The 24,032-nt window shown below is 46.8% G+C and overlaps 1 protein-coding gene and 2 non-coding genes across 4 annotated transcripts in view; all 3 read left to right on the top strand.

Moving 5' to 3' along the window:
* The window catches only part of USP1 (ubiquitin specific peptidase 1), a 38,868-nt gene that overhangs the window by 11,785 nt on the left and 3,051 nt on the right, over window positions 1–24,032 (top strand). Inside the window, exons 7-9 of one of the 2 annotated variants that reach the window (XM_063939215.1) lie at window positions 5,189–5,353; window positions 6,332–6,533; window positions 12,840–12,911. In XM_063939215.1, the coding sequence (XP_063795285.1) occupies window positions 5,189–5,353; window positions 6,332–6,533; window positions 12,840–12,900 (428 nt within the window). In that variant the 3' untranslated portion in view covers window positions 12,901–12,911. The remainder of the gene's footprint in view (window positions 1–5,188; window positions 5,354–6,331; window positions 6,534–12,839; window positions 12,912–24,032) is intronic. The other variant, XM_063939214.1, reaches the window with a different exon arrangement.
* Window positions 17,829–17,943, top strand: LOC134959505 (U5 spliceosomal RNA). Its single transcript, XR_010187535.1, has one exon. It is a non-coding gene; the product is annotated as a U5 spliceosomal RNA (small nuclear RNA).
* On the top strand, window positions 18,537–18,643 carry LOC134959555 (U6 spliceosomal RNA). The gene has a single exon (XR_010187570.1). It is a non-coding gene; the product is annotated as a U6 spliceosomal RNA (small nuclear RNA).

Here is a 24,032-nt window from a genome sequence, read left to right as displayed (position 1 = left end):
CCTCTGTGATTCCAGAACGTTCCTGTCCTACATCTCTTCTCCACCGGAGGCGCAGGGGTGTTCGTGGGAATTTGGGATCAAATTTCATAGTACTGGCCACGTGTATTGCACTGGGCCAGATATATATACAGAGCCACCTTATTGCTATTTTACTGAGTCGTGCAGGTGTCTGTGTTTTGTGTATTGTATTGTCTGTCGCCATAATGAGTAAGGCACCAGCAAAAACTAAAAAGCATATTTGCAAAGTATGTGGCAGTGTGTTACCGGTTGGATCTACCACATGTAACGTATGTTTTGTGGATTCCGTTCAGAATACCATTTCTGCTCCGGTTTTGCAACCAATTTCATCACCGGACCCTCCGTGGGGTATGTTAGTAAATGTACTGGAGAAATTTCAGACTGAAATGACCGCTGCTCGTCTGGAGCGAGAAACGCTAAGATCTGAGTCTAGGGTGAGACCGCCAGAACTACCGGAGGCGTCTCAGCCTTGCGTAGGGTCCAAATCCATTTTGGGCAAACGGGATAATTTTCATATGTCTTATGATTTTCCAGTGTCTGCTATGTTGCAGTCTGACGATTCCATCCCAGACCTCACGGAACACGATGAGGGGGAGGAGGGCGAAGTGGAGTCAGACGGCGAGGATGTTAACAGTTCCGGCATTGATGATCTCATCAGAGCGGTACGGCAGTCGCTAAGGTTTCCTGAAGCTGAGCAGCCTCTCACCAATGATCAGGTCATATTTACTAAACGACGGAAGACGCCAGTAAGTTTTCCTGTGTCGGATTCTCTAAATCAGATGTTAGTAGAATCCAGACAGAATCCAGATAAACGGTTTTCTATACCTCGCAGATTTAAGTCTAGTTATCCGTTTCCAGAATCGGTAACGGGTACATGGGAGAATCCACCAATAGTTGATTCTTCAGTGTCAAAGCTTACCAAGAAATTAACCATACCAGTGCCATCAGCTACTACGCTTAAAGATCCGTCAGATCGTAAGATAGAAACTATGCTTAAATCCATGTATGTAGCAGCAGGTGTGATGCTAAGACCTGGATTGGTTGGCATTTGGGTCACTAAGGCGCTCATAATATGGCTTACAGAACTCAAATCGGCTTTACATGACGAAAACCTGATAATTCAGGTGAATCAAATGATTGAGGCTGTAGAGTATCTCTGTACAGCGTCTACTGACGTCTGTCAGCTCACTTCTCGTATTTCATCTTCGCTAGTTACGGCACGAAGAGCACTCTACCTGCGTACTTATCAAGCGGAGGCAGAGGTCAAACGAAGTATAGGGGCGTTGCCTTACGATGGCAAGAAGTTGTTTGGTCCAGAATTGGACGCATGGATTAAGGAGGCTACGGGAGGTAAGTCTGTGTTCTTACCATTGCCTCCACCTGCGCCAAGAAGAAGGTACGCTGGACCTTCGTTCAAATCCTTTAGACCTCAGCCCTTTCGAGGACGTGGCAGAGGATCAGCCACGCCTGCTAGACGTGGTCGAGGACGTGGTTTCCATCAAACCAACACAACTCGCCAAGACGCTAAGGTTACCGACAAGCCAGTGGCATGACGGGTTACCAGCCCATCTCGGTTCTCCAATTGTGGGAGCACGCCTTCAGACGTTCCATGGGGCGTGGTTCCACACATCCGCGGAGGGCTGGATTCGCAATTTAGTGTTAAAAGGTTACAAAATAGAGTTCGACTGTCTGCCGCCTCTGCGGTTTTTCAAGACAGGATTGCCTCTGTCGGACGACAAGAGGAGAGTTTTGCAAATTGCCATTCAGTCCTTACTGGATTCGGCAGTGTTGATTCCGGTCCCTGTACACCAACAGGGTCAGGGTTATTATTCAAGCCTGTTTGTGGTCCCGAAGCCGGATGGCTCAGTCAGACCAATATTGAACTTAAAGGGCCTCAATCAGTACGTAACTTACTACAGATTCAAAATGGAGTCTCTACGGTCGGTGATTGCGGGGTTAGAGACCAAGGAATTTATGATTGCGCTAGACCTCAAGGATGCGTACTTACACATTCCAATTTGGCAGCCTCATCAGAAATTCTTACGATTTGCAATACGCCAGAACCATTACCAGTTTCAGGCTCTGCCGTTTGGCCTGTCATCAGCGCCTCGGGTATTCACCAAAGTAATGTCTGTGATGATAGCTCACCTCAGATCCCTGGGAGTGACGATAGTTCCGTATTTAGACGATCTGCTCATCAAAGCTCCGTCTCAACAGATACTTACCCAACATGCGCTGCTAACTTACAATGTATTGGTTCACCACGGTTGGATTGTCAATTTCAAGAAATCACATCTGATTCCGTCTCAACGCCTTCAGTTCCTAGGTATGATTCTCGATACGGTCAATCAAAGGATTTACCTACCACAACAGAAAGTACAAATGCTACGCCATCTAGTACAATTAGTACTCAAACCACGCACAGTGTCGGTACACTTGTGCATTCGCCTGTTAGGCACAATGGTGGCAGCTTTCGAGGCGCTTCAGTTCGGGAGATTTCACTCTCGTCCATTTCAGCTGAACGTGCTTGCCCAGTGGTCGGGCTCGCATCTGCAGATTCACCACAGAGTGAGGTTGTCACCAATAGCAAGAGTTTCTCTGCTATGGTGGCTCAAGGAACACAATTTAACCGCAGGAAGACGGTTCGGAGTTTGCAATTGGATAATTCTAACTACGGACGCCAGTCTCAGAGGTTGGGGAGCGGTAATTCAAAATTGTCAGCTCCAGGGTCTCTGGGCGGATCACGAAAAATTGCTGTCAATAAATGTTCTAGAACTCCGCGCGATTTTCAATGCGCTACGACAAGCGGTGCACATGGTTCGCTCTCAGCCTGTCCAAGTGCAGTCGGACAATGCGACAGCGGTCGCATACATCAACAAACAAGGAGGAACGAGAAGCCGCATGGCAATGCGGGAAGTAGCTCGAATCCTCAATTGGGCAGAATACCACCAGGTGATATTGTCGGCCGTGTTCATTCCGGGAGTGGACAACTGGGAAGCGGATTATCTCAGTCGTCGGGATCTTCACCCAGGCGAATGGTCATTAAATCCAGAAGTGTTTCACATGTTGGTTCAGCGATGGGGTTATCCTCAGGTGGACCTGATGGCATCTCGACACAATCATCAAACGCCCCAGTATGTGTCCAGAACAAGAGATCCAAAGGCAGTCGCGGTGGATGCTCTCACTGTCGCGTGGCCGTACAGTCTGGTGTATCTGTTTCCACCGTTTCCGCTGCTCCCTCTGGTGCTAAAACGGATCAAAAGAGAGTCGCTCACAGTCATACTAGTGGCGCCTCATTGGCCTCGGAGAGCTTGGTTCTCGGATCTTCGAGGATTACTCGCAGACGATCCGTGGCCGCTCCCGATACGTCCAGACCTGTTACAACAGGGTCCTTTTCTTTACCCCGATTTAGCGCGGCTGCGTTTGACGGGGTGGCTGTTGAGACCGCCCTCTTAAAAAGAGAGGGCATTCCAGATTCAGTTATACCAACCATGTTACGAGCTAGGAAGCCGGTTACGGCAGCTCATTATTACAGAATATGGCGTGCCTATATAGGTTGGTGTGAAGCTCGGAAATTTCCGACATCAGCTTTCAAGTTATGCCGCCTTTTGTTGTTTCTACAATCAGGCTTAGATGGAGGTTTGCGTTTATCTACACTAAAGGTGCAGGTATCTGCTTTGTCAATTTACTTTCAAAGACGATTGGCTCTATTGCCGTCTATACGCACCTTTCTCCAAGGTGTAATCAGGGTACAGCCTCCTTTCATTCCACCTACAGCGCCATGGGACTTGAATCTGGTTTTGGAGTTCTTACAGTCTTCATATTTTGAACCCTTACAACAAGTGGATATAAAGTTTCTCACTTGGAAAACAATTTTTCTCTTAGCCTTAGCTTCGGCAAGGCGTGTTTCGGATTTGGGTGCCTTGTCATGCAAGCCACCGTATTTGGTGTTTCATGATGACAGAGCGGAACTTCGGACGAATCCCGCCTTCTTACCAAAGGTAGTGTCATCTTTTCACATCAATCAACCAATAGTAGTTCCTGTGTTGACAGCACAGTCTGGAACTCTGGATGTGGTTCGTGCGTTACGCGTTTATGTAACCCGAACGTCTTCAGTTCGTAAGACGGATACGTTATTTGTTCTCTATGATGCTGCCAAGATGGGTTGGCCAGCATCTAAACAAACTTTATCCAGATGGATAAAACTGACCATACGCCAGGCTTACCTTCATGCTAGGTTACAACCGCCTACGTCAGTAACCGCTCATTCCACACGTTCTGTGGGAACTTCATGGGCAGCTGGTCGTGGGGCTTCTGCGACGCAGCTTTGCCGGGCGGCTACATGGTCTTCAGTGCACACGTTTGTGCGCTTTTACAAGTTTGATACTTTTGCGGCATCAGCATCTAGCTTTGGCCGCCTAGTGTTACAAGTGCCAAACTGCTCTCCCGCCCACGGGGGAAGCTTTGGTACGTCCCAAGAGTACTCCAGTGACCCCTAGTGGATGAAAAAGAAAATAGGATTTTGGTACTTACCAGGTAAATCCTTTTCTTTGAATCCATAGGGGTCACTGGACGCCCACCCAGAGCAGTTTACTTACTTGGGGTTAGTTCTGAGGATCTTATGGTAACACATTTTCACCGACTGGTTCAAGTTACAAGTGCTGGTTAGGGTGTCAACTGTTAGTTGTCAGTAACGTTATGGGTTAACTTCGTTATTGTCAGTTATGTTATATGTAATACTCCATTATTAACCTCTCTTAATTCCTGTTCGGCTCAGTAAAAAACACTGAGTAAGTGCTCAGGGATATGGAGGGGTGGAGTGTTACTAAATTTAAATATTCAGTGCTGTGTTCCTACGGAAGCCCGTCCATATCCCAAGAGTACTCCAGTGACCCCTATGGATTCAAAGAAAAGGATTTACCTGGTAAGTACCAAAATCCTATTTTGCTGGTCCTTTACAATGTGCTGGAGGAACTTTTTTTGGTGTTTGTTGTCTAGATTAGTCCCACTCTTGCATGCGCCTGTTGTGGACCAATTAATTGCGCAATTGCCGTTCTGTGCATCACTAAACCTTCATATCGCGATTTTGTAGAAAATGTACTGCTTTTCAAATGCCTTATTTAAATGTAAATGACTGTTAAATCTGAGAGCATATAATTCATGATTATAGAGTCAATTGGGTTTGAACTGGTGGAGAAATTATTCCAGGGCCAGCTGGTGCTGCGGACCCGGTGTCTGGAGTGTGAGTGTTTCACAGAGCGGAGAGAGGACTTCCAGGACATCAGTGTACCTGTGCAAGAAAGTGACCCCCCAAGACCAGAGGAGGACTCTGACAGTGAGTTGTTGGTTTACGAATCCATGATCTTATTTCCATGCTTCAGAGTAACATTGTAATGTCACTGATGGCAAAAAACCATCATTAATGCAAGCTGGAAAGTCTGCATGCACACTTTAAAGGGCCCCATACACTACAACGATAAGTCGATTTAATCCGATTTAGACCTTTCGGGCCAATAAATCGGATGAAAAGTGGCAAATCGGATGTGTTTTACATCCGATCCGATACGTGGTCCTGTGAGCTTCAGATCGGATCAGAGCCCCTAGATCGTTAGTGCTGCACTTGTGATATGTCTGATCCCACAGGCATGGCTGGGATCGCATAAGATGTATCGTATGTGATCCTGACGTCCAGGAGGCTGCAGGGTGGTTCAAGGGAAATCTTACGCGACATGAGGGTCCGACATGGCGCTGTAGTGTATGGGGTCCCTTTTTAGATTATGTAGTACATGTTTACCTCTCCAGTTAAAACCCTTGAGGGGGTGTTGCATATACGACCTTAAAGGTGGGTACACACTGGTAGATATATCTGCAGATCAGTTGATCTGCAGATATATCTATAGACGGATCGGGCAGTGTGAGCATACACACTGCCCGATCCATCGGGGACTGACGTCATGAACTGGGCCGGCGTACACATGCCCGCCCAGTTCAGTTGTCAATCACTGCCGGCTGCCGCAGCATGTGTACGGGTGGTCGGCCGAGCGCCCGTACACACACAGCGATGCCCCAATATATCGGTAGATATATTGGCCGACGCAATACGTCTGAACGACGGAGTTCACAGACGTATCGGCCGTACACACTGGCCGACAGACCCGCGATATATCGGCCAGTGTGTACGGGCCTTTACATGTATTAGTAATCTTACCCCCACCTGCCCCCAAACCTAAAAAGCAGTTCTTAGTTTAAGATGGCATTTTACGGTCTGATTTGTACTTGTGCCATTACCACTAACTTATGATTTTGTTTTTAGTTTCTCCTGATCCTAGAATGGATATAAAGACTTTGAAATGGGCAATATCCCAGTTTGCATCGGTGGAGAGAATAGTTGGAGAGGACAAATATTTCTGTGAGAATTGCCACCATTATGCAGAAGCGGAGAGAAGCCTTTTGTTTGATAAGATCCCAGAAATTGTAACCATTCATTTAAAGTGCTTTGCTGCAAACAACTCGGAGTAAGTTTTAAGCCATTCGGCTAAGTTCATTCGCAATTCTGCCAATTTGTCCTGAAATCCCCTCACAACTCTCATGTAGGTGAATTTATAAATCGCTTCTCGTCAAAATCGGAGAACAGGTTACTTGATCTTGGTATAAAAGCTTTGTTTCTCGAACGTCCTAGAGCATAGGTTCTCAAACTCTGTCCTCGGGAGCCCACACAGTGCATGTTTTGCAGGTAACCCAGCAGGTGCACAGGTGTATTAATTACTCACTGACACATTTTAAAAGGCCCACAGGTGGAGCTAATTATTTCACTTGCGATTCTGTGAGGAGACCTGCAAAACATGCACTGTGTGGGCCCCCGAGGACCGAGTTTGAGAACCTCTGTCCTAGAGGATGCTGGGGACTCCGTAAGGACCATGGGGATGGATGGGCTCCGCAGGAGACATGGGCACTTTAAGAAAGAATTTAGTTCCTGGTGTGCACTGGCTCCTCCCTCTATGCCCCTCCTCCAGACCTCAGTTTGATACTGTGCCCAGACGAGCTGGGTGCTTTTCAGTGAGCTCTACTGAGTTTACTGATAGAAAGTATTTTGATAGGTTTTTTATTTTCAGGGAGCTCTGCTGGCAACAGACTCCCTGCATCGTGGGACTGAGGGGAGAGAAGCAGCCCTACTCTCTGAAGCTAGGTCCTGCTTCTTAGGCTACTGGACACCATAAGCTCCAGAGGGATTGGTACGCAGGATCTCACCCTCGCTTTCCGTCCCGGAGCTGCGCCGCCGTCCCCCTCGCAGAGCCGGAAGATAGAAGCCGGGTGAGCATGAGAAGAAAAGACTTCATGATCTTCACTGAGGTAACGCACAGCACTGCAGCTGTGCGCCATTGCTCCCACACACCTCACATACTCTGGTCACTGTAAGGGTGCAGGGCGGAGCGCCCTGGGCAGCAATATAAACCTCTTATTTGGCAAAAGGAGCAAATATACAGCTGGACACTGTATATATGCATGAGCCCCCGACAATTTTACACTTTTAGCGGGACAGAAGCCCGCCGTCGAGGGGGCGGGGCTTCTCCCTCAGCACTCACCCGCGCCATGTTTTTCTCCACAGCACCGCTGAGAGGAAGCTCCCCGGACTCTCCCCTGCTTATACCACGGTAGAAGAGAGGGTTTTAAAGAAGAGGGGGGGCACATAATTCGGCGCAGATAATAACAGCGCTACTGGGTAAACATTAAATTGCTGTGTTTTTTCCTGGGTCATATAGCGCTGGGGTGTGTGCTGGCATACTCTCTATCTCTCCAAAGGGCTTTGTGGAGGAATTATCTTCAGATGAGCATTCCCTGAGTGTGTGGTGTGTCGGAATGTGTGTCGACATGTCTGAGGTAAAAGGCTCTCCTAAGGAGGAGATGGAGCAAATGTGTGTGTGAGTGGTGTCTCCGTCGACAACGCCGACACCTGATTGGATATGTGAAATAAAGTGCTGAGGTAAATTTATTGCACAAAAGATTAGAGAACAGACAGTGAATCTACACAGGTCTGTCCCTATGTCGCAGAGACCTTCAGAGTCTCACAATGCTCACTATCCAAAATAATAGACACTGATATCGACACGGAGTCTGACTCCAGTATCGACTACGATAATGCAAAGTTACAGCCAAAACTGGCAGAAAAGTATTCAATATATGATTATTGTAATAAAAGATGTTTTGCATATCACTGATGACTCATCTGTCCCTGACACGAGGGTACACATATATATCATGCCCAAAGATCAGAATTACCAGCTATAGCTGTGGAGACCAGGTCCGAGAGCCCTTCTCCACACAATTCCTCAGCCTTGTAAGGTAAACCTTCCATATGCCTCTTTTAGTCGGCATCACCTGTCCATTGCATATTCCACAGGACGCTTCTAGCAGAAATCGACATAGCGTTGACTCTAGAACCCAGTAGACTAATGTCTCTTTTGCCTTAAATTCCCTCACAGCCTAAGAAAGCACGACATTATCAAATGCAGTCCTTTCGGTCGCAGAATAACAAGAAAGTACGAGGAGCGTCCTTTCTTACCAGAGGTAAGGGTACAGGGCACAGCTAGTTCCCAGGAACAGAAGTCCTCCCCGGCCTCTACTACATCCAACGCATGACGCTGGAGCTCCGCTAAGGGAGTTTGCCCCAGTGGGAGCACGTCTTCGACTCTTCAGCCACATCTGAGTTCACTCACAGGTGGTTCCCGGGGCAATAAAAAATTGTTTCTCAGGGTTACAAGCTGGAATTCGAAAGGTGCCTCCTCGCCGGTTTTTCCTTATCGGAACTACCGGCTTCTCCCCCAGAAAGGGAGATAATATTAAATACAATTCACACATTGTATCTCCAACAGGTGGTGCTCAAGGTTCCCCTCCTGCAACAAGGAAGGCGATATGACTCCACCTTGGCTGTAGTCCCGAAACCGTACGGTTCGGTCAGACCTATTTTTAAAATTAAAATCTCTGAACCTATATGGGAAAAGGTTCAAATTTAAAGTGGAATCGCCCAGAGCGATAATCGCCAGCCTGGAAGGGGGGGATTTGATGGTGTATCTAAACATAAAGGCTGTATACCTTCATGTTCCCATTTATCCACCCCATCAGGCGTACCTGACAATTGCGGTACAGGATTGTCATTACCAATTTCAGGGTAATTGGCGGAAATAATGGTGCTCCTACACAAGCAAGGCGTCACAGTTATGCCATACTTGGACGATCTCCTAATAAGAGCGAGATCAAAAGAGCAGTTGTTGAACAGCGTGTCACTTTCGCTGAAGGTGTCACAGCAACACGGCTGGATTCTCAATTTCCCGAGGTCACAGTTGGTTCCTATAACTCGTCTGCCCTTCTTGGGTATGATTCTGGATACAGACCAGAAATGGGTTTACCTTCAGATAGAGAAGGCCCAGGAACTCATTACTCTAGTCAGGGACCTATTGAAACCAAGACAGGTGTCAGTGCTTCACTGCACTCGAGTCCTGGGAAAAACATTCCCTTCAGCAGGTTCCATGCGAGGACTTTCCAATGGGACCTACTGGACAAGTGGTCCGGGTCACATCTACAGATTCATCAGTTGATCACCCTATTCCCCAGGGCCAGGGTATCTCTCCTGTGGTGGCTGCAGAGTGCTCACCTTCTAGAGGGCCGCAGATTCGGCATTCAGGATTAGATCCTGGTGACTATGGACGCGAGTCTCCGAGGCTGGGGAGCAGTCACACAGGGAAGAAATTTCCAAGGTCCTTGGTCAAGTCAAGAGACTTGTCTTCACATCAACATATTGGAACTAAGGGCCATATACTACGCCCTACGTCAAGCGGAGACCTTTCTTCGCGACCAACCGGTTCTGATCCAGTCAGACAATGTCACCGCAGTAGCTCATGTAAACTGCCAAGGCGGCAGAAGGAGCAGAGTGGCGATGGTGAAAGCCACCAGAATTCTTCGCTGGGCGGAGAATCATGTAAGAGCACTGTCAACAGTGTTCATTCCGGAAGTGAACAACTGGGAAGCAGACTTCCTCACCAGACATACGTCCTGGAGAGTGGAGACTTCATCAGGAAGTCTTCACACAGATTGCAGTTCGGTGGGGACTGCCACAGATAGACAGGATGGCGTCCCGCCTCAACAAAAAGCTGCAGAGTTATTGCGCCTGGTCAAGAGACCCTCAGGCAGTAGCGGTAGACGCCCTAGTGACACCGTGGGTGTTCCAGTCAGTCTATGTATTTCCTCCTCTTCCTCTCATACCCAAGGGTTGAGAATAATAAGAAAAAGGAGGAGTGAGAACAATCCTCATTGTTCCAGATTGGCCACGAAGGATCTGGTATCCGGATCTGCAGGAAATTCTTACAGAAAATCCGTGGCCTCTTCCTCTAAGGCAGGACCTGTTGCAACAGGGCCCATGTCTGTTCCAAGACTTACCGCGGCTGCGTTTGACGGCATGGCGGTTGAACGCCGGATCCTAGCGGAAAAAGGCATTCCGGATGAGGTCATTCCTACGCTGATAAAGGCTAGGAAGGACGTGACATCTTAACATTATCACCGTATATGGCGAAAATATGTTTCTTGGTGTGAGGCCAGGAATGCTCCTACGGAAGAATTCCATCTGGGCCGTTTCCTTCACTTACTACAAACTGGAGTGAATTTGGGCCTAAAACTTAGGCTCCATTAAGGTTCAGATTTCGGCCCTATCCATTTTCTTTCAAAAAGAGTTGGCTTCTCTACCAGAAGTTCAGACGTTTGTAAAAGGAGTGCTGCGTATTCAGCCTCCTTTTGTGCCTCCGGTGGCACCTTGGGATCTTAACGTGGTGTTAAGTTTCCTAAAGTCACACTGGTTTGAACCACTTAAAACAGCGGAGTTAAAATATCTCACGTGGAAGATGGTCATGTTATTAGCCTTGGCTTCGGTTAGACGTGTGTCAGAATTAGCGGCTTTGTCACATAAAAGCCCCTATCTGGTTTTCCATATGGATAGAGCAGAATTGCGGACCCGTTCGCAATTTCTGCCGAAAGTGGTATCATCTTTTCATATGAACCAACCTATTGTGATGCCTGTGGCTACACATGACTTGGAGGATTCCGAGTTACTTGATGTGGTCAGGGCTTTGAAAATTTACGTTGCCAGAACGGCTAGAGTCGGGAAAACCTGAAGCGCTGTTTGTCCTGTATGCATCCAACAAGATTGGTGCCCCTGCTTCAAAGCAAACTATTGCTCGCTGGATTTGTAACCAGATTCAGCAAGCGCATTTTACGGCTGGATTGCCGTTGCCAAAATTGGTCAAGGCCCATTCCACTAGGAAGGTGGGCTCTTCTTGGGCGGCTGCCCGGGTGGTCTCGGCACTACAGCTGTGTCGAGCTGCTACTTGGTCGGGTTCAAACACTTTTGCAAAATTCTATAGGTTTGATACCCTGGCTGAGGAGGACCTCATGTTTGCTCAATCGGTGCTGCAGAGTCATCCGCACTCTCCCGCCCATTTGGGAGCTTTGGTATAATCCCCATGGTCCTTACGGAGTCCCCAGCATCCTCTGGGACGTTGGAGAAAATAAGATTTTACTTACCGGTAAATCTATTTCTCGTAGTCCGTAGAGGATGCTGGGCGCCCGTCCCAAGTGCGGACTTCTTCTGCAATACTTGTATATAGTTATTGCTTCAATAAGGGTTACGTTATAGTTGCATCGGTCTTGCACTGATATGTTGTTTTCATACTGTTAACTGGGTAGTTATCACAAGTTATACGGTGTGGCTGGTATGAATCTTGCCCTTGGTTTAACAAAATCCTTTCCTTGTACTGTCAGCTCTTCCGGACACAGTTTCTCTAACTGAGGTCTGGAGGAGGGGCATAGAGTGAGGAGCTAGTGCACACCAGGAACTAAATTCTTAAAGTGCCCATGTGTCCTGCGGAGCCCGTCTATCCCCATGGTCCTCACGGAGTCCCCAGCATCCTCTACGGACTACGAGAAATAGATTTACCGGTGAGTAAAATCTTATTTTTTTGATCATCCCTTTAGACATGACCCTGCGGATATAGAGTATCATTCAGGATGTTGGCACTTTCATTTCTCAGTGTTAAGTTCTGTCTTCCATATTTAGTCTGCAGTAGCATATTTGGCTTAGAGTAAGTACAACCTCCTGCACGATTCCTTCCTTCCAAAATCTGAATTACATCCAGTTACTCCACTATAATCAAGTTGTACCGGCTCTTGATTTCTTTGTTACATGTTCACTGTCGCAGGGTTTGTGATATCCAGCAGAAGCAGCGACGCTGAACATTGTCATCTTCTGTTGTAAGGATATTCTATTTGGAGTCACAGAGCTCCACAATCGTAGTAGCATACATCAGCCATCAGGGAGCCACAAAAAGTTCCCAGCATAATCATAAGCTGAACAGCAATATTCAGCAGTAGGCAAATGAGGTGGGTTATACTCCTGGTTGCACTGGACATTTTATAGAAGACTAGAGAGCTGTGGTATCCAGGTTGAATCACAATTTAGACTACTGCTGCTCAAAGACTAGGGTTCCATAAGTGTGTGTTGTAGACGCTATTTGGAGCTGCCATCTGATTTACCCATTTTAACGGCTTGTGTTTATCGGCAAAGATCTATTAGGAAGAATCTATGCACTGTTACTCCAGACTTGGCAAGACACGGGTAGACAGACATTCTAAGGCTCTCGCTACATCCATTGTGGCGTCTTCCTCACAGACGGGACCTGTTAATGCAGAGACCGTTTAACCATTAGATGTTAGCACATCTGGCTTTCAGTGTTGCTGTTGAAGCCACAGCCCTAAAAAGCAAGATGTTCTCTTGACAGCGTGCTGGAAACCAAACTCGAAGGCAGCAAACCGGTTCCTGTGAAAAATAACCAGGGCTAGAAGACTTGGCGGTCAGTGTTAAAAATTTTTATTTGAACTACTTTGCAGTTAGCTGCTTGGTTCTGTTTTTGCCGGATGTTTTATAACTTGGGGGCAGATGTAATAAGCCTGGAGAAGTGATAAGTGCAAGGTGATAACGCACCAGCCAATCTGCTCCAATATGTAAATTTACAGTTAGGAGCTGATTGGCTGGTGCGTTATCACCTTGCACTTATCACTTCTCCAGCCTTATTACATCTGCCCCTTGGATTCAATTTAATGCTTTCAGCCCTCTGTTTTCCAACCAGGGGTAGTACTTATACACCATGCAAAAAATTTTTTAAATCCCCCATTCCATTACCTTTTGAGCATGAATCTAGCATTGAAGGCATAACAATTTTCCTTTAGAACAATGGAGTGAACTTTGTTGGAATAAATTTATACTTTTGGCTCCCCTACCCCCCCTCCATGAACCAGAATGTTAGAGCAGGGAGCCTGATCATTTCGATCCCTGTTCCTGTTTGACAAGTTCCTTCAAAACCATTTCCAAATTTATCTTAACCCCGATAATTCTTCTAGCACAGTCATAATCGGTCTACCGCGAAAGAGGAATAATAAGATTTTACTCACCGGTAAATCTATTTCTCGTAGTCCGTAGTGGATGCTGGGAACTCCGTAAGGACCATGGGGAATAGACGGGCTCCGCAGGAGACTGGGCACTCTAAGCAAAGAATTAGGACTACTGGTGTGCACTGGCTCCTCCCTCTATGCCCCTCCTCCAGTCCCCAGTTAGGGAAACTGTGACCGGAAGAGCTGACACAATAAGGAAAGGATTTGGAATCCCGGGTAAGACTCATACCAGCCACACCAATCACACCGTACAACTCGTGATAACTATACCCAGTTAACAGTATGAATAACAACTGAGCCTCACTGAACAGATGGCTCAGAACAATAACCCTTTAGTTAGGCAATAACTATATACAAGTATTGCAGACAATCCGCACTTGGGATGGGCGCCCAGCATCCACTATGGACTACGAGAAATAGAATTACCGGTGAGTAAATTCTTATTTTCTCTGACGTCCTAGTGGATGCTGGGAACTCCGTAAGGACCATGGGGATTATACCAAAGCTCCCAAACGGGCGGGAGAGTGCGGATGACTCTGCAGCACCGAATGAGCAAACTCAAGGTCCTCCTCAGCCAGGGTATCAAACTTGTAGAATTTTGCAAACGTGTTTGATCCCGACCAGGTAGCAGCTCGGCAAAGTTGTAAAGCCGAGACCCCTCGGGCAGCCGCCCAAGAAGAGCCCACCTTCCTCGTGGAATGGGCTTTGACTGATTTAGGATGCGGCAGTCCAGCCGCAGAATGTGCAAAGTTGAATCATGGAGTAGATCCAGCGAGCAGTAGTCTGCTTAGAAGCAGGAGCACCCAGCTTGTTGGGTGCATGCAGGATAAACAGCGAGTCAGTCTTTCTGACTCTAGCCGTCCTGGAAACAGATTTTCTTTATCATCCACTAGGGGTCACTGGAGTACTCTTGGGATATGGACGGGCGTAGCCGAACAAAGGCACTGAATATTCAAATTTAGGACTCTCCCCCCCCTCCATATCCCCAAGTACCTCAGTGTACTTTGCCAGTGTTTTTTCGGTGCTCACAGATGAACATCGGCTTGTGGCAAGGCCACATTTCAGAAGATTTTTATTTTTAATTTTTACACTTCCCGTCCCAGTTTATGGAAAAACATGGGTCCGGGATGGTGCCGCTGCGAGGCAGCGGATGGCGTGTCGGTCCTCACAAAGAGCACCCTCACAGCCACAGGCGCTATAAGCAAGCGCATGGCGTGTCGGTCCTCACAAAGAGCAGCCACAGGCAGCCACTGTCTCCTGCAAACTGAACGGAGCTTACAGAAAGAAGCTCCGTCACAGCCAGGATGAGACAAAGAGCTGGAAGAAACAGCCTAGATGAGATGCTGGAGGCTGAAACGGAGCTTGCACAGAGAAGCTCGTCACAGCCAAGAGAAGGCGGCACAAGGTATGAGTGTCAGGGCGGTCAGCTCACGCTGCCGCCCTGCTGTGTGTGAGTGTTATACTGTAGAAATGTCCATAGCCGCTGAACACGCCGCTGAAGGTCTTCCTGAACGATGCGCAGAGCGGCCGCACGTCACTCAGACGCCGGCCGCTCTCACTACGCTGATGCCCCGGCACAGGCGCCGCCGAGATTACCCGTGTGCTAACGAGCGGCCACACGTCACTCACGGACGCCGGCCGCTCTTCCAGTCACCGCACGCCGCTGAGGCCGGACACAGGGAGACTGTGTACGGCTGTAGGAAGGCGCCGCCGCCGCCCGCTCTTCCGGACGGCTCCCCGGCGCTATATACAGCGCTTTCCTCCTTTCCCTGCACCCGATCCCCGTAAGGTAACATGGGGAGGCAGGGGGGGGGAGGGGGAGTAATGCCCATAGCAGCAGCAGAAGGCTGCATGGGTTAAAGATAGGCTGCTCAAACTATCACAAGCAGTGCAGCAATTTTAAAGTCATGGGCTATAATATCAGGAAATTATATGTTTCAGCACAATTTATATATATAATAAGTAAATTTTATATATATAATATATAATGAAGCTGTTTGCTAGCACAACTGTGTATAATATCAGTATCAACTGTGATTATATGGTTAAGTAAATTTTATATATATAATATATAATGAAGCTGTTTGCTAGCACAACTGTGTATAATATCAGTATCAACTGTGATTATATGGTTAAGTACATTTTATATATATAATATATATATGAGGCTTGGCCTAGCAATGGCCTATCAGGGGCATAGCCTATTGCAGGTTTAATCATGTTTTCTGTTCTTTTCTGTTAAGACTGCAAGATAATAACACTGCAGGCAGTGTTCATATTAATAGAGGCTAACTAAATGCATGTATTTTACATACACCTGTATTATCACTGTATAATCTGTATAATAGGCTATTAAGCCTATATTAAAACTGCAGCAGGTAACTGTACTGTGATTTTCTGTAAAAGCATGGCATGACGGCCATTTCAATCATTGCTGTTTTTCCAGTTATACATTCCGGCCATACACCTCTGCTCCACAAGGAGGCGCAGGGGTGTTAGTGGGAATTTTTTGTTCAGGATAATTCTAGAACATTCCTGCCCTACATCTTTAAGCCACCAGAAGGCGCAGGGGTGTTAATAGGAATTTGGTTCGGGTTTCATATGCCCAGGTGAACTGCTTTTCACATAAAGAACACTTTAGTTTCCTAAAGATTTCCGTACAGAGAAACAACCATGAGTTTCATATAAATATGCTGTTCAGCAATAACATATATATATATATATATATATATATATATATATATATATATATATATATATATATATATATATATGTGTGCCATATAATCGGGCAAGTGTCTGTCTGTTGCCAATTATGTTGTCTGTCTACATAGCGAATAAGGCTCTAGTGCAGACTAAAAATACTTTTAAAAATATTACAGTGGCAATTCAAATTAAAAGAGCGGTAATCGGAGTCTCGGAGTTACTCCGCCAGCTCTAACAAAAGACAGTTTTTTTCCAAAGGGCCAATTTCCCTTTGGGTACCAGAGGGTTTATTTCACTGGTCTTATAATTTAATGCACGATTATAGGTCAAATCTCACACCAATAACTACGAGTAAGAACGGTACATTACTCCAGCACTCAGATAGTGCGGGGTTTTGGACAATCATACATAATCGTTTCCAAAAGAATGCGATCCGCCATTGGTAGATGCGTTTCTGTCAAACATTATAAAAACCCAGGATACATTTGGGTCACTAGAAGCTATGTATGAAACCATGCCGATCACTGTTAAAAGAAGCTGCAGAGTATATCTGTAAAGCTTCTGCTAACGCCGGTTATTTTCATTGTCGCTAGTAAACGCGACAAGGCCAGAGCTTGTTTGCTCCTAAATTTGATATGCTTGTAACGGCATTTTATCCCTTGATGATATTCAGCCATTAGCGCATACAGTATACTTGTCACGGTGTTTTTAGTCACGCCTTGTAACGACAGGACGTTACAGTCAGCAAACCAGTGGTTTGATGACCTCTTTTACAATTGTGGAAGCGTGTCTTTACATGTTACATTTGAGAGGTTTCATGACTTCAACTCATATATGTCTCAGCTATTTACAGCTTAAAGTACAAAACTGCTTCTGTCGAAGGGTTTGGCAGGTGATCATTTACTCTTTGCTGGCTTATAAACCCAGGCAATAGTACGCCAAGTTACTTATTCCCCTCTGTTTGAGCAAAACCAAACAGCTCCGTTGCTATATCAATAAGCAAGTCATTTACTACAGTTAGAAAATGGATTTTCTGCAGTTAGTATTTGCTTATTGGAGCCACAAAATTGCATAATTGCATTTGATCTTCATGTCGACCGTTGCTTATCGCTTCCGGTATTTACCAATGTGATGATGGGATGATAGCTCATCTCACATACGAACTATGTATTAACAAAGTTCCTCTAACTTGCGCTATTAAGGTATACTGCGATAGCAGATCAAGTTCGAAAACAATCGCATCTAATTCTGTCTAAACGATGTCAATTCCTAGGTAAGATTACAAATACGGTAAATCAAAGACTTTTACCTACTACACCAGCAAGAAGGTACATCTAGTAATTAGTGCAAAACACGCACACTAGCGGTACATTGGTGTATTCACCTATTAAGAATAAAGATGTGTTTTCAATTTAGGTCCCCACCCTTCACTCGCGTTTCCCACAGAGGGACAAGGGTGCATATACTCTGGACGACAGTCGCAGAGAGTCAGGATTTGTAGTTACAATCAGCGCAAAGGTTCTAAAACACGACAGATGGCTGTCGATACATGTCCTAGAACTCTGTGCATTTTACAATGCAATAAAGGATTCGCTTTCAGTCTGACCAGGGATAGACTCTGGTTTCTCTTCAGAACGAATAAATCTTTCGCTTTTTACTAAAGATTTCTGTGGAGAGGAACAACCGTGAGTTTCATGTAATTTTGTTTTTCATGCCTGGCTCACGCTGCCCTTAAGCAGTCAAACAAAGCAACGGCAGTTGCATACTCAACAACCAGTGAGAACCAAGAAGCCGCATGGCAATGCGGCAGGTAACTCAAATCTTCAATGGCTCAGAACGCCATTATGTGAAAATGTCAAGAGATCAATCCGTGAGTGGACATCTGTTAGACATACGATCTCACCCGTCAGGGTTTGGATCTTGAAAACTGGACATTAAATCCAGAGGTGTTTCATATGTGAGTCCACAGAAGGGGGTTACCCTCAAGTATACATGATGGCATCTCGCCACAATTACAAAAGCTCAGTATGTGTACATCACATTCATGGGGTCATTCAGCATCGTGTATCTGGCTCCACCATTTTCCGCTTCTCTCTTCGTTGCCAAAACGGATCAGAAGACAGTTCGTCACAGTCATACTGGTGGTATCTCATGGGTTTCGGAGAAGTTTGCTTCTCGAATTTTCAAGGAATACTTGCACACGATCTTGGCCCGCTCATAATACGTCCAACCTGTTACATCAGGGAACGTTCTTTTACCCATAGTTACCTATGTACCTATTATCTATGTACCGCAGCTGCAGTTGACGGGATGAGGGTTCAGTGCTCGCTTCGGCAGCACATATACTAAAATTGGAACGATACAGAGAAGATTAGCATGGCCCCTGCGCAAGGATGACACGCAAATTCGTGAAGCGTTCCATAAGACCGCCCTCTTAAAAAAATAGAGCATTACAGTATCGGTTATACCAACCATGTAACGAAATAGTAAGCCGCTTAAGGCAGCTCATTATTAAAAAATTTCGTGTGCTTACATAGGTTGTAAACCTCGGAAGTTTCCAACATCATACTTCAAGTACCCGTATTCTGTTAAACGGGATGGGATGGAAAACTGCGTTCATCTGCACTAACAGTGCAGGTATCTGTGTGGTAAACGTATTTTCAAAGACGTTTGCCTCTATTTGCGTCTGTAAATATCTTTCTACAAGGTGTCACCAAAGTTCAGACTCTATTTATCCCACCTACAACGCCAGGCGATTTGAGGTTGGGATCAGATTTATTACAGTTTTCATATTTTGGAACCCTTTCAACAAAGGGAAATTAAGTTTCATATTTTTTGAACCTTTACAACAAATGAGAATTAAGTTTCTCACTTTGGAAAACATTTTTCTTCTAGCCTTGGCTTCGGCAAGGGTTTTGTTTTCATATTTGGGTGCCTTGTATTCCAAGCCACCGTATTTGAGTTTCTCATGACAAAGCAGATCTTCGGACGAAATCCGCTTTCGTATTCTTCACATCAATATACCAATAGTGGTTCCTGTGGGGACAGCACATTCTAGAATTCGGAATGTGGTACACGCATTACGCGTTTATATATGTACCAAACGTCTACAGTACGTGATATGAATATGTTGTTTGTTCTATATGATACTGCAAACTGGGGTTAGCCAGTTTCTCAGCAGACATTATCCAGTTGGATAATAATGACTACAAGTCAGACTTACTTTAAGGCTAAGTTACAATCGCCTACGTCAGTAATAGTTCATCCCACAGGTTCTGTGGGAATGTCAGACCCAACGGGTCGTGGAGCGTCTACGACGCGGCTACATAGCCTTCAGTGCACCACGTTTGTGCACGTTTATACGTTATAAATGGTGGCGCCATCAGCATTTAGCTTTGGCTGCCTACTGTTACAAGTATCAAACAGCTCTCCCGCCCACGAGGGAAGCTTTGGTACGTCCCAAGAGTACTCCAGTGACCCCTAGTGGATGATAAAGAAAATAGGATTTTGGTACTTACCAGGTAAATCCTTTTCTTTGAATCCATAGGGGGCACTGGACGCCCACCCAGAGCAGTTTTACCTGGGTTGTTTTAAGCTCAAGGGAGCTTAGTGAACAAATTTTACTTGGGGGGTATTAAGCTCAAAGGAGCTTATGGTAACACATTTTCACCGATTGGCTCAAATTATAAGGTTCTATCGGTTAAGGTGTCAACTGTTTAGTTGACAATAAGGTTACGGATCAACTTTGTGGTTGTCCGTTATGTTATAGGGATTCTCCATTGTCAACCTCTCTATATCCTGTTCGCTCAGTAAAAAACACTGGCAAAGTACACTGAGGTACTTGGGGATATGGAGGGGGGGGAGAGTCCTAAATTTGAATATTCAGTGCCTTTGTTCGGCTACGCCCGTCCATATCCCAAGAGTACTCCAGTGCCCCCTATGGATTCAAAGAAAAGGATTTACCTGGTAAGTACCAAAATCCTATTTTTAGGGCCCGGACTACATCCAGCAACTTGGAGGCCTCCAAGTCCCCAGTAGCCGCAGGCACCACAATAGGTTGGTTCAAATGAAACACTGATACCACCTTAGGGAGGAATTGGGGACGCGTCCTCAATTCTGCTCTGTCCATATGGAAGATCAGATAGAATTGGCGGCTTTGTCCTGTAAAAGCCCCTGACACCCGCCTAGCTGAAGCCAAGGCCAAAACCATGACCACTTTCCACGTGAGATACTTTAATTCCACGGTCTGAAGTGGCTCAAACCAATGTGATTTTAGGAAATCCAACACAACGTTGAGATCCCAAGGTGCCACCGGGGGCACAAAAGGGGGCTGAATGTGCAGCACTCTCTACAAACGTCTGAACTTCAGGCAGTGAAGCCAGTTCTTTTTGGAAGAAAATAGACAGGGCCGAAATCTGGACTTTAATGGAACCCAATTTTAGGCCAATAGTCAGTCCTGACTGTAGGAAGTGCAGAAAACGACCCAGCTGAAATTCTTCTGTGGGGGCCTTCATAGCCTCACACCAAGAAAGAGAGGAGTAAGAACTATACTCATCGTTCCGGATTGGCCAAGACGGACTTGGTACCCGGAACTGCAAGAAATGATATCGGAGGACCCTTGGCCTCTGCCTCTCAGACAGGACCTGCTACAGCAGGGGCCCTGTCTGTTCCAAGACTTATCGCGGCTGCGTTTGACGGCATGGCGGTTGAACGCCGGATCCTGATGGAAAAGGGCATTCCGGTTGAAGTCATTCCTACGCTGATAAAAGCTAGGAAAGATGTGACAGCAAAGCATTATCACCGCATATGGCGAAAATATGTTTCTTCTTATCCTCAGCACCTTTGGTATGAGAGGAAGAGGAGGGAACACATAAACCGACTGGTACACCCACGGTGTCACTAGAGCGTCCACAGCTATTGCTTGAGGGTCCCTTGACCTGGCGCAATATCTTTAACTTTTTGTTTAGGCGGGACGCCATCATGTCCACCTGTGGCCTTTCCCAACGGTGTACAATCAGTTGGAAGACTTCTGGATGAAGTCCCCACTCTCCCGGGTGGAGGTCGTTCCTGCTGAGGAAGTCTGCTTCCCAGTTGTCCACTCCCGGAATAAACACTGCTGACAGTGCTATCGCATGATTTTCCGCCCATCGGAGAATCCTCGTGGCTTCTGCCATCGCCATCCTGCTTCTTGTGCCGCCCTGTCGGTTTACATGGGCGACCGCCGTGATGTTGTCTGACTGAATCAGCACCGGCTGGTTTTGAAGCAGGGGTCTTGCCTGACTTAGGGCATTGTAAATGGCCCTCAGTTCCAGAATATTTATGTGTAGGGAAGCCTCCTGACTCGACCATTGTCCTTGGAAGTTTCTTCCCTGAGTGACTGCCCCCCAACCTCGGAGGCTTGCATCCGTGGTCACCAGGACCCAGTCCTGTATGCCGAATCTGCGGCCCTCGAGAAGATGAGCACTCTGCAGCCACCACAGCAGAGACACCCTGGCTCTCGGGGACAGGGTGATCAGCCGATGCATCTGAAGATGCGATCCGGGCCACTTGTCTAACAGATCCCACTGAAAAATCCTTGCATGAAATCTGCCGAATGGAATTGCCTCGTAAGAAGCTACCATCTTTCCCAGGATTCGCTTGCAGTGATGCACCGACACCTGTTTTGGTTTTAGGAGGTCTCTGACCAGAGATGACAACTCCTTGGCCTTCTCCTCCGGGAGAAACACCTTTTTCTGTTCTGTGTCCAGAATCATACCCAGGAACAGCAGACGCGTCGTAGGAACCAGCTGCGACTTTGGAATATTCAGAATCCAGCCGTGCTGTTGTAGCACTTCCTGAGAGTGCTACTCCGACCAACAACTGCTCCCTGGACCTCGCCTTTATAAGGAGATCGTCCAAGTATGGGATTATTATACCTCCCTTTTTTCGAAGGAGTATCCTCATTTCGGCCATTACTTTGGTAAATACCCTCGGTGCCGTGGACAGACCAAACGGCAACGTCTGGAATTGGTAATGGCAGTCTTGTACCACAAAACGGAGGTACACCTGGTGAGGTGGGTAAATGGGGACATGCAGGTAAGCATCCTTGATGTCCAGTGATACCATGTAATCCCCTTCTTCCAGGCTTGCAATAACCGCCCTGAGCGATTCCATTTTGAACTTGAACCTCCTTATATAAGTGTTCAAGGATTTCAAATTTAGAATGGGTCTCACCGAACCGTCTGGTTTCGGTACCACAAACATTGTGGAATAGTAACCCCTTCCCTGTTGAAGGAGGGGAACTTTTATTATCACCTGCTGGAGGTACAGCTTGTGAATTGCCGCCAGTACTACCTCCCTGTCCTGGGGAGTGGCTGGCAAGGCAGATTTGAGGAAACGGCGGGGGGGGGGAGACGTCTCGAATTCCAGCTTGTACCCCTGAGATACTACATGTAGAATCCAGGGATCCACCCGTGAGCGAGCCCACCGGTCGCTGAAGTTCCGGAGACGGGCCCCCACCGCACCTGGCTCCACCAGTGGAGCCCCAGCGTCATGCGGAGGATTTAGCTGAAGCAGGGGAGGATTTTTGTTGGGAACTGGCTGTATGGTGCAACTTTTTCCCTCTACCCCTGCCTCTGGGCAGAAAGGACGCGCCTTTAACCCGCTTGCCTTTCTGGGGCCGAAAGGACTGTACCTGATAATACGGTGCTTTCTTAGGCTGTGAGGGAACCTGAGGTAAAAATGTCGACTTCCCAGCTGTTGCTGTGGAAATGAGGTCCGAGAGACCATCCCCAAACAGTTCCTCATCCTTGTAAGGTAAAACCTCCATGTGCCTTTTAGAATCCGCATCACCTGTCCACTGCCGAGTCCATAATACTCTCCTGGCAGAGATGGACATTGCATTTATTCTAGATGCCAGCCGGCAAATATCCCTCTGTGCATCTCTCATAGATAAGACTACGTCTTTAATATGCTCTATGGTTAGCAATATAGCGTCCCTGTCAAGGGAATCAATGTTATCAGACAGGGAATCAGACCACGCTGCTGCAGCACTGCACATCCATGCTGAAGCAATAGCAGGTCTCAGTATAGTACCTGAGTGTGTATATACAGACTTCAGGATAGCCTCCTGCTTTCTATCCGCAGGCTCCTTTAAGGCGGCCGTATCCTGAGACGGCAGTGCCACCTTTTTTGACAAGCGTGTGAGCGCTTTATCCACCCTCGGGGATGTCTCCCAGCGTAACCTGTCCTCTGGCGGGAAAGGGTACGCCATCAGTAACTTTTTAGAAATCACTAGTTTCTTATTGGGGGAAGCCCTCGCTTCTTCACACACTTCATTCAACTCATCTGATGGGGGAAAAACCACTGGTTGCTTTTTCTCCCCAAACATAATACCCTTTTTAGTGGTACTTGGGTTAATGTCAGAAATGTGCAACACATTTTTTATTGCCGTAATCATGCAACGGATGCCCCTTGTGGATTGTGTATATGTCTCATCCTCGTCGACACTGGAGTCAGACTCCGTGTCGACATCTGTGTCTGCCATCTGAAGTAGCGGACGTTTTTGAGCCCCTGATGGCCTTTGAGACGCCTGGGCAGGCACTGGCTGAGATGCCGGCTGTCCCACGGCTGTTACGTCATCCAGCCTTTTATGTAAGGAGTTGACACTGTCGGTTAATACCTTCCACATATCCATCCACTCTGGTGTCGACCCCGCAGGGGCTGACATCACATTTATCGGCACCTGCTCCGCCTCCACATAAGCCTCCTCATCAAACATGTCGACACAGCCGTACCGACACACCGCACACACACAGGGAATGCTCTGACTGAGGACA

This window comes from Pseudophryne corroboree, chromosome 9, assembly GCF_028390025.1.
Source record: "Pseudophryne corroboree isolate aPseCor3 chromosome 9, aPseCor3.hap2, whole genome shotgun sequence".
Taxonomy (NCBI): domain Eukaryota; kingdom Metazoa; phylum Chordata; class Amphibia; order Anura; family Myobatrachidae; genus Pseudophryne; species Pseudophryne corroboree.
This window is presented reverse-complemented; position numbering and strand designations above follow the sequence as displayed.